The sequence below is a fragment of the Aptenodytes forsteri genome, unplaced genomic scaffold (genome assembly GCF_000699145.1).
Source record: "Aptenodytes forsteri isolate BGI_AS27 unplaced genomic scaffold, ASM69914v1 Scaffold35, whole genome shotgun sequence".
Taxonomy (NCBI): Eukaryota; Metazoa; Chordata; class Aves; order Sphenisciformes; family Spheniscidae; genus Aptenodytes; species Aptenodytes forsteri.
The window spans coordinates 1857072-1866698 of NW_008795334.1; the positions used below are offsets into that span (position 1 = coordinate 1857072).

The following is a 9627-nucleotide window of genomic DNA, read 5'->3' on the forward strand; positions in this document are numbered from 1 at the left end:
TTTGATTTCCCCACCCACCCACCCACCCTATTATAAAACCAATTGAAAACAGTATGTTTGTTTGTGACAATTGGTGTGTGTGTAAAGTGCTTGCTCAGTTCTTTTGTTTTCATTGTTTTGAACAAGCAGTCTTTTAGATGCTGTAAGTAAACCCAGTGCGGGTTGTTTGGGGGGTGTGTGTTTCTGTTTTGATAAGCTGACTTTGGTTAGCAGAAATACATGCTCTGCTACCATGCATTGAGAAGGGAGGGTGCTGTGATGAAGAGGATAGAGTACACCACAACTCCAGATTTTTCTTTATATGCTGTGATTTAATGTGCTTGAAACTAAACCTTATTAGAAGAGCTAGTTTATTGGATGGTATTAGATAGCTGCCATATTAGAACAGCTCTTTGGTAAGTAGCGTATTTTTTTCCTTTCTTCATAGGCCAAGTCAAATGAGGCTTTTTCACCTTACTTTGAGCCTCAATAATTCAGTATGTTTTTCTGGTGTTCGTTTACACAGGAACTGTACAACAGTAGTACCAGCTGTGCATCACTTGCATCAGGGGCAGACCCATAGAAGAACTGTTCGTGTCTTAGTAACATTGATTAATTTTCCTTCCCCTCCCTCCCCCCCATTCCCAGCAGATATATGGAGTGATCACTCATTTCAGACAGACCCAGACTTACCACCTGGCTGGAAAAAAATAAATGACATTGCTGGGATCTACTACTGGCACATACCAACAGGAACAACTCAATGGCAACGTCCCGTGTCCATCCCAACAGATCTCCAAGGCTCACGGAAAGGATCGCTTGGTTCCATTACACCATCTCCTACTCCAGAAACTGAGGTAACATACTGTGTCTTCTTGTGGGCTGCACACTGTAAAGAAAATAGAAAGAAGTTTCTGAACTTGCAGGTTTAACTATTAGCTAAACTGAGCTTTAGAATATGGGGCCTGATAATATCCCAAAGTGTAGCTATTTGTCGATAATACATCGTAAGTATCTATTTTCTGTGTGCATTTTCTAATGGCTGTGCCTCATGAAACATCCTAAACTTTGGATGTGTAGGATGAAATCAGACATATCTCAAATAAATAAGACAGTGCCTGATTAATGTGAAACTACTACAGTTCTGTAGTATGCACTGAAGCGTTGCTGCGTTATATGGATACAGGATACATAAAATTTTTGCATATTATAGCAGTCTTTTGGCTGGACTCTTTGCATCTTCTTTCTTTTTGGTAGGAATATCAGACAAAGACATATTGAATCTTCATTTGAGACGCTAGTTCCTTTACAGGGTAGTTTCTATCAAATAAACATCAAGTATTCTCAAGTGTAAATCTCTCAACATCCTGCCAGTAGAAAATATCTGCACAAGTGGATCACTGTGGTGCAGTCAGTCTTTAACTAGAAACAGAAAAAAATGCACTCTCTCTTCCACATGTGCTGAAGGAGCAATATGTGATACCACCTTTTAAAATAATCTTTTCAGGCACAATCCAGGGGGTTGATTGATGTCATATAAGTAGAAAAATACAACAAATTATCAGAAAGAAGAGTATGCTTCAAAAAATGCAATCACTTTGTTTTGGTATGCTGGGATGACTTCTATGGAATGAAATACTAATATAAAATCAAATTGTTTTGAAATGAATTCTTTTTCATACTGACTTTTCAGAAGAAGGTCCACAGTATTATGAAATAAAGGGAAGTCTTATACTAGCTTTAAGTTTTGGATCAGGCAATCCTTAGGTTTTATTTATTTTTTTAAAAATGTATTTAGATACAATATTTCTTCTGTTCTTGATTTTGTTGATATCTGCACCAAAATAACTTGAATGAAAGTTAAGAGGAGTTAAGAACATTCAAGTAGGTATTACCATCTTGACCCTGAAACTTTTATCCTGTATAGGCTTAAAAATGTACATTCTTGTTCATTATTTTAGAAAGATTGCTCCCACATGTTCATAAACGCTATTCATAAGGTTTGCAAACTTGACCACAACATTTCAGTTATGGTTTACATCAGTCAAGCTCCCGCGGAATGGACTGTGCACCAAGCACGCTGGAAATTATTTCTGAGAGGGTTCATGGAGAAAGAACTGCAATTGTTATCATTCAGCTAGAAAACAAGAAAAAAATATCCAGAAATGCTGAATGTAAAGTGCTGCACTTGCTTCCAGTATAAATCACTCACATGTACATTACAGGAATATAACCTCACCATTAAGTATTTTTCTTACTCTAAAATATGAAGAACAGGACTTTAATTAGTAAGTTATAGATGTCTTTCACAAAAACCCAGAAATCAGTATGGTTGGTAAATTGCAGAGAGAAGATGCGTATATTCATTTCAAATATTTTTCTGTCTCTCTTTAAAATGTCTTTACAATGAAAATTTCAGACCTGCTGGTAATGTGGCAGATGTACCTTTAACCTTTCACAATTTTGTTTGCTTTAAATGAAGAATAGTTTGTGATTATAATAATGATCATTAATTCTCAGCAGCTTCATGAAGAATACGAAATGTATGAATTATAACAACATAGATTTTAATACAGCGTAGATGTATTAAATAAAACATTTGAGGAGTCATTCTGAAATGCCATGTATGTGGGTACGTAGTAGGCTCATCTAGGTTTTGATATGGCAGTTCTAATTCAGCAAGGAATTTGATCCAGCAAAAATTTATGCATATACAGTTCTGTGGCAGCATCAAGACCATATACTGTAGTGTAAAAGATGATACAGAAAATAAGCAAGTTTCCAAAATTTGTATTAGTATGATATTATATGGTTATTTTAATTGTAGGTATAGATGAAGGCATTTGTCTCTTGAAGGTTTCTGCATTCATTGATAAGCATCTTACATACCATTATCTAAACAATACTGATTTTTTGACTGAGTGGTTATTAAGATAGCATTGCAATACAATACCAGCAGACTTACAGTAATGGAGTTCAAAACAAGAGTGTGAACTGGACTCGGGACTTTGTGCACTGCCAAATTCTGAAACTGCTACAAAGAAGGGGCGTAGCTGGAGTTACAATGAGAACTGTTAGGAAAAGTCTTGCATTTCTTGAAACCACAGATATTGAGCTTTATTAAGAGGGAACTGGAGGAAGAATCCTTTGGGATTCAGCTGGTTCTGAGCAGAACGCTGCTACAGAGCAGTAAGAGGGAAATAAGCCATGGTGTGGGGTTAAGAGATAGGGGTAGGTAATGAAATAATTTGTAATCTAGATTTAACAGTGTCAGCTATTGTGAATCTTTGGTTTTTCATCTCTTCACAATCAATACTTGCCAGCACCTAATCATCTCCAGGTCACTTGCAGGTGATATTGGTTTCAGTCCCTGTTCACTGCACTGCAGCCTATGCCAAGTGCTCCCCCTCTCCCTCCCCGTGAAAGATTAACCTGGATGTCTGTGATACGGTCAATCTGACACTTCACAAAAGATGTGGAATTCGATCTAGAATAGGGGCTCCCAAACGCCTTTATCCCAGCGCTACCATTGGCAGCAGCAGTTGTAGTGGACAGCTTCCAGGTCCAAGTTGGACCACGTGTGAGCTGTGTACTGCTGGTTTTCTCATTGCTGTTTGGAAGCCTGTGCTCCGAGATAATCTGGCTTGGGAGGGCTGGTTTAGCTCATTCCCACGTGCTGGAATTTGTATTGCTTTCTTCTGAAAAGATTGGGGGATGTATAGGTTTTAGGCAGATGAAAGAGTATAATCTAGGATTGAAGACTGGCATGGGTAGCCTTTCGTATCTGTCCCAATAGGCTTCTGTGAGTCCATAAAAAATACTTTTATCACATTTGTCTGTGAAGCATCATGTGCTAGTCTTGAGATGAGTTTATTTGGGCTCTTTCAGCTTTTGAGTTTGTCATATAAACATTTAGAAACACCTTTTTTTTTTTTTTCTTTCCTCCGGAGTAATGCCTTTTTACCCTTTGTCTTGTTTCCTCCTTTTTTTTCTTTTTTTTTTTTTTTTTTTTAATTATTTTGTGTCTCTGTCTCTTAAATGACCTAATATACAGTTTTGCTTCATTTGGTAGAATGTGGCTTACAGCTGAGAGCAGTCAACAAAGAACAGATCAAGTCAGCCATTTTTGTGTTGTAGTTACTCTGGATATTTAGCATAAAGAAAAGCAGTTACTTACTATTGTTGAACAGAGAATCAGAAAAAAATGGGTAGGGAGGAATGATGCTGTAATGCATACAAATGGCAGAAACAGTTTTAAAAAGGAAAAAATGCAAAAATGTCTTCTGCACAGGCTGCAAGGCAATTTTTCTTTCACAAGATAATTGGTAAATTTCAATCCAAAGCAATTATGGGTTAAGCATTATGCAAAAATCCTGCAGATTTAACAAAAATGCTAATAAATGCTAAATATGAATAACCTGGAACATTCCTTCCCTTCCTCCCCCTCAAAAGCATGAAAATGTATTTTGGTTTTGCACAGCTGATTAAATTTGACTTAGTTTTAGATGGCTCTTTTCTCCTGTGTGTTTCCAAATGAATTCCTTTGTGAAGGAAGTCATCTTTTGTAACGTTCTTTTCCAAATTTCAGAGATTTTGCTCCCTCTTTCCCATTTCCTGTGCAGAGAAAAAGCTGTAGGGTTTCATTTTCAATGAGATTATGGCAGAATTTGGTGATGGTAGTTGTGTCGTCTTATAGCCTGACTCATTCCAGGCCTGGATCACCTCTAGAAGCTCTTCTGTAGGTAACATAACCACTAGCAGCTAATAATTAAAGAGGAGGGGCTTAGTAGGAAAAGCTGGCAACTCGATTAATTCAAAGGCATGTCAGGGAATAGTTACTCCTGGGAGTTGTTTCTCACAAATAATTCCTCCAGTGGGGATGTACTGAGAACACTTCTGAGGTGAGAGGTCCACCCTGCAAATCAATGCATTGGGCCATATTAATAGATACCACTTCATCTTGGGGCTGAGCTGGACAACCTGGGAGAGCTCATCTTAAAAGGGGCCACTAATAATTACAGGAATACTTGATTTGGTGAAACTACAAAGAGGTGGCTCTGGGTGTCTTGGCAACCAGATCTCCTGTCCCACCTGACTCTGGTTCAGGACTGTGGGATTTCTGTCCTTGTGGGGAAGAGGAGAGGGGAAACTCTAACATCAGCTGTTCCTCCCAGGCATTACAGAGAAGGATGAACCTCAGGCTGCTATAGTGGTAAATGCACTGCTACTTGCTTGATCGTACCAGTGAACACCTCTGAAAATTTTGAGAAACTTGAATGGAAAATGAGAGGATGGGTGGTTTGTTTGGGGTTTTTTTTGGTTTTGTTGTTTTTTTAAAAAAGCTGCTAGACTTTACAAAACTACTTTTTCAGCAAGAAATCTCTCTGCACTCCTTACTAATCCTCCTTCCCTTTGCTGTCCTTTTCTTGTGCTTTCTCTCTAGAAATATTTGATTTTTACCCTGTTATCGTTGTATATATCATTGTGTTTCAGTATTTCTAGTTCCAATAGTGTTAGGGTCTTTTAACAAAAGTGCTAATCAAACAGAAATCCTAATGTTTCCCCTTAATTGCTGTTTATGAAGGCTGTAGCAGCTGTGGCCAACATTCATATTCAGGTTCATTTTGCTTGCTTTTAAAATCATAGTTAAAGAGTAATTTCATTGTCTGTTCCTAATTTATATTAACTTTCCTTGTTTCAATCATTTGTTTTGGTAAGTAACTGTTAGAGGCATGTCTTCTCTCCCCTTTCCTCCAAATGCCATGGTATAGTGGAGTAATTAGTTGAAGTTTGAGGTGATCTGTTCCCTAACCCATCCTGTAAATATCAATGCTAACAACAGTGTCTTGTGTTTTTCTTTTTTTTTTTTTTATCAATGTGCTTCTTCCTGTGTGAATAATTATGTGTCTAGAAACAGCCATGGAGTGATTTTGCTGTACTGAATGGGGGAAAGATTAATAGTGACATTTGGAAGGCAAGTATATTGTCAGATTTTAGAACCTTTAATACTATTACACTTGTTTTTTGCATGGCAGTGGCTGTTTTTTTTCCCCTTTTATTTTTCCATGAATGTCATTCATAACCTAGGCCAAAGTGAATGGGGGTACTGCTAGGGTTGTCTAGCTCACAAACATGCTGCCTTTTCTGATCTTTCCACTTGGGATGGATTCAGTCTAAACTAGCAGGGCAACTGCCATGATGTAACGAATAAGATGCCTGCACTGAATGAAATGCAGCTTGAGAATATATGCATGCCTCTTTTCAACTTCAGCCAGAAATACTATCGCTTCTTTGCAGGGAGGATTTAATTTCCCTTTGAAATAAGAAATAACATGATGGTGTACTTAATACTATATTCATAGCACTTAATACTATACTAATAGCACTGCCTTTATCTCTAGGATCTGCATGCAGCCACTGTGAACCCAGACCCAAGTCTGAAAGAGTTTGAAGGAGCAACGTTACGCTATGCCTCTTTGAAGCTCAGGTAAAATGACTTTGGAAGTCTCCGTGGAATGACCAGCTCCATTTTGTGCTGTGCTGTAATTTTATATGATTTTAAGATTGATTTTTGTCTTTTTTTTTTTGTGTGTGTAACAGAAATGGTCCACAATCTGATGATGATGATTCTTGTAGCATCAACAGTGATCCAGAAGCCAAGGTCTGTAAGAAGATCCACAATGAGATAATAATTAAAAATTTGCAATTGTAAGCATAACTTGCAAGGTGCAGAATGTCTCCTAGGTTTTGAAATTAACTGTACTCCTCCTCTTGGCACAATGTAGATTGACCATGCAAGACTAATTCCATCAAAGGAATTTGCAGATTTAAAGCTTCGTTCAATTTGGTCAGGAAAGTGTGACTTATTTTAAAATCATGTAAGCCAAGAAATTGAATGTTAAAGATCAAGATTCTACTGTTCAACTGTAATAACTGACCCCTTGCACAGCTAAGTGAGTTTTCTGTCCTGAGTGAGAGGGGGCTCTGTTGTTTGTCGTGGCTGGATAGCTTCCTGGGCCATTCTGTGACAGAATTTGCTCTTTATTCTCGAGTTTGTCCCTTTTTAAAGTATTCTTCCTTATTTATGTGTCTGCTTGAACTCGCAGCTAGTAACAAGGAAGTTACTTTTTAGGACAAGGAACTTTGTATTTTAGAACAGAGAATGCAAATTAGTTTGAGGATAAAATTTATAGGGAAAAATGAGACCATCATGTGAACAGCACCATAATTAAATCAGAGCCTTTACTGTTGTAATCTAAGTTTTTTGAGGAGAAAGAAGCAGCAGAAGGTGTTGAATGCTTGTATACATATCTCCAGATTTGTCTTGTTGATGGTTTTGCCTTGTGGTTGCATCCATTTTTAAGGATGTTTGTGAATATCTATAATTGGAAATCCAAGTAATTTAAATGAGTGTTTTGGCTGTGCCATACACCTGCAGTGACTGACAGGATCAGAAGCTACTTACACGGAGGAAGACAGTATGTAACAGAGTTAATAATTATAATAACATTAATGATGTATTTTAGGAGAGAAAACAGACTGATCGGGGTACTTAAACTTCTTTGTCATCTTGATTATTTGTCTTGTGATGTTTAAATCAGATGTGAATAAATGTGTTTTGCTTGGCAGGCTGGCAGCTAAAAAGCAAGGGTTTCAGCTGTGCTTGTTACAATGACAAGCACTAAATTCTGAGCACAGTAAATGGAGAGGAGTGATGAGCATTAGGTACCAGCCCTCAGAACCAGAAAGCTGTTCCTTTCAAGATAAGCCGTACGGTATGGAAAGCATTATAGGGAGGCAGTATTTTGATATGTCTGACTCTTTCCCAGATGATTTGCACTGGGTAGAATTAGGAGCCCTTCCTGCATGGAGAACCGTAGCAGTATTTGTGTGGGCGAATAACTCGTGTCATCATCTCCCTTCCCTCTCTGGCTTGCTGTTTAAACTTCAAAATTTATGAACTGATACCCATCCGGTGTCAGGGAAATGGGTCAATGCCAAAAGCTTGTCCTCTTTTGTCTGTCAGAGCTGGTTTTGTTTCTCCTGTTTAGGCAAAACCATGCTGTTGACACTCAAACGGGTAGTCAAAACTGAGTGCTGAAACATTCACAGAAGTGACTGAGAGGAGCAAGACAAGAAACAGAGGAGAAACTATACATGTTTGGGTTGGTTTTGGTTTTTTTGGTTTGTTGGGGTTTTTTTGTTTTGTTTTTTTTTTAAATCACTTGAATCAAAGGACCTTACCTGCTGTCTGGCACTGCCTGATGGGGATGTTGTGCAGGGGCAGTAGTGACCGCGTGTGTGGTCCTGCGGGTGAAGCTCAGCAGCGCTGATGTTGCTTTGCAGCAGGAGAGGCTGTGGGCAGAGCTGTTCAGTGCATCTGCCTCTGTCCCGAGGACAGGACAAGCAGCTGCAGAATGGCCGCACCCCACAGGGATGGGAAGTGGTCTGGAAACAGCAGGGAAAATCTTCACCTGTGGAAAATGCTCTGGGATCTTTAATTCTCACATGGATGGGAAGTGGGTGTGGTAGGTGGATTCCTTGCTAGCCCGTTTTACCCAAAATACTGCGAGACTGAAAGAATTCTGATAGGATTTGAAACTGATGACCTGAGACTTGGAAAATCCAATTTTTTAGCCCCTTAGGCTCTTCTCTGCCACGTGACGTGCCTTAACTATATTTGATTAAAGCTTGCTTTTGCGTGGCAGCAAGCACAGATAATTTTTCTTCATTTCAGCATAAGAGAAGGAAGCTTTTTTTTAACTCATTAAACTCTCTTTTGGAAGAATTTGTTAAAATGAACCTTGTTAGAGAGATTTTAACGATCTTAAACCTATTTAAACCTATTCATGACAGTGGCTAGTACGTTTGAAAAAAAATTAAAGAAAAAAATTAAATGTCCTCAATGGCACTAGTAATGTTGTCTTTCAGCAAAGGGAACTATGCCACCTTGTGGAAAGCTGAAGTAGTTGTCTTCCCCCAGAGTCTGTCAACTTCTGCAAAGATTGTAGCGCTGCAAAAATGTCAGTTTTGGGAAAAGTGTATCATGTAATTCTTGTAAGAAAAGTGATTTATGCAGCAACACAGTTAAGCATTCAAAATTGTCAATAAACAGCAAATGGTTCTGTATACATCACGTGCTTAAGATGCAGTTCAGAGCTTCATATCCTTGGCATCTTGGTGCAGGTTGTCTGCACAAGGCCATAAAAGAGAAGGGGAAGCGGGGGAAAGGGGGGAATGATTACATCCAGCTTCTTGATTTCAGTAATTTATTTTGGTAGGAGTTTCTTTAAAAGATGGATCATTGCACTTGACAAGGATCCTAATTCTGCATGTGAAACATGCACAACTGGAAATGAGTTTTGAATTGGAACTTCCCAGGAGACAGATCATAATCTTCCTGGTTAATTTCTAGAGCAACCTGTGCCTTCCTAATTGAGTTTCAAGGGAGGTAAAAAGATGCTTTTACTGATCCTGGACTGTAAATTCTTGTTGTGGTTTAACCTCAGTTGGCAACGGAGTACCACACAGCCGCTCACTCACTTCTCCCCCCCACTCCCCGGTGGGATGGGAGAGAGAATTGGAAGAGTAGAAGTGATAAAAACTCGTGGGTTGAGATAAAAACAGTTTAATAATTGAAATAAAATA

At 38.5% G+C, this 9627-nt stretch overlaps 1 protein-coding gene across 1 annotated transcript in view; it reads left to right on the forward strand.

The window, feature by feature from the left end:
• Positions 1 to 9627, forward strand: part of APBB2 (amyloid beta precursor protein binding family B member 2) — a 97390-nt gene that overhangs the window by 48668 nt on the left and 39095 nt on the right. Inside the window, exons 4-7 of the mRNA XM_019472295.1 lie at positions 628 to 836; positions 5891 to 5953; positions 6381 to 6466; positions 6580 to 6640. Coding sequence (XP_019327840.1) covers positions 628 to 836; positions 5891 to 5953; positions 6381 to 6466; positions 6580 to 6640 — 419 coding nt within the window. The remainder of the gene's footprint in view (positions 1 to 627; positions 837 to 5890; positions 5954 to 6380; positions 6467 to 6579; positions 6641 to 9627) is intronic.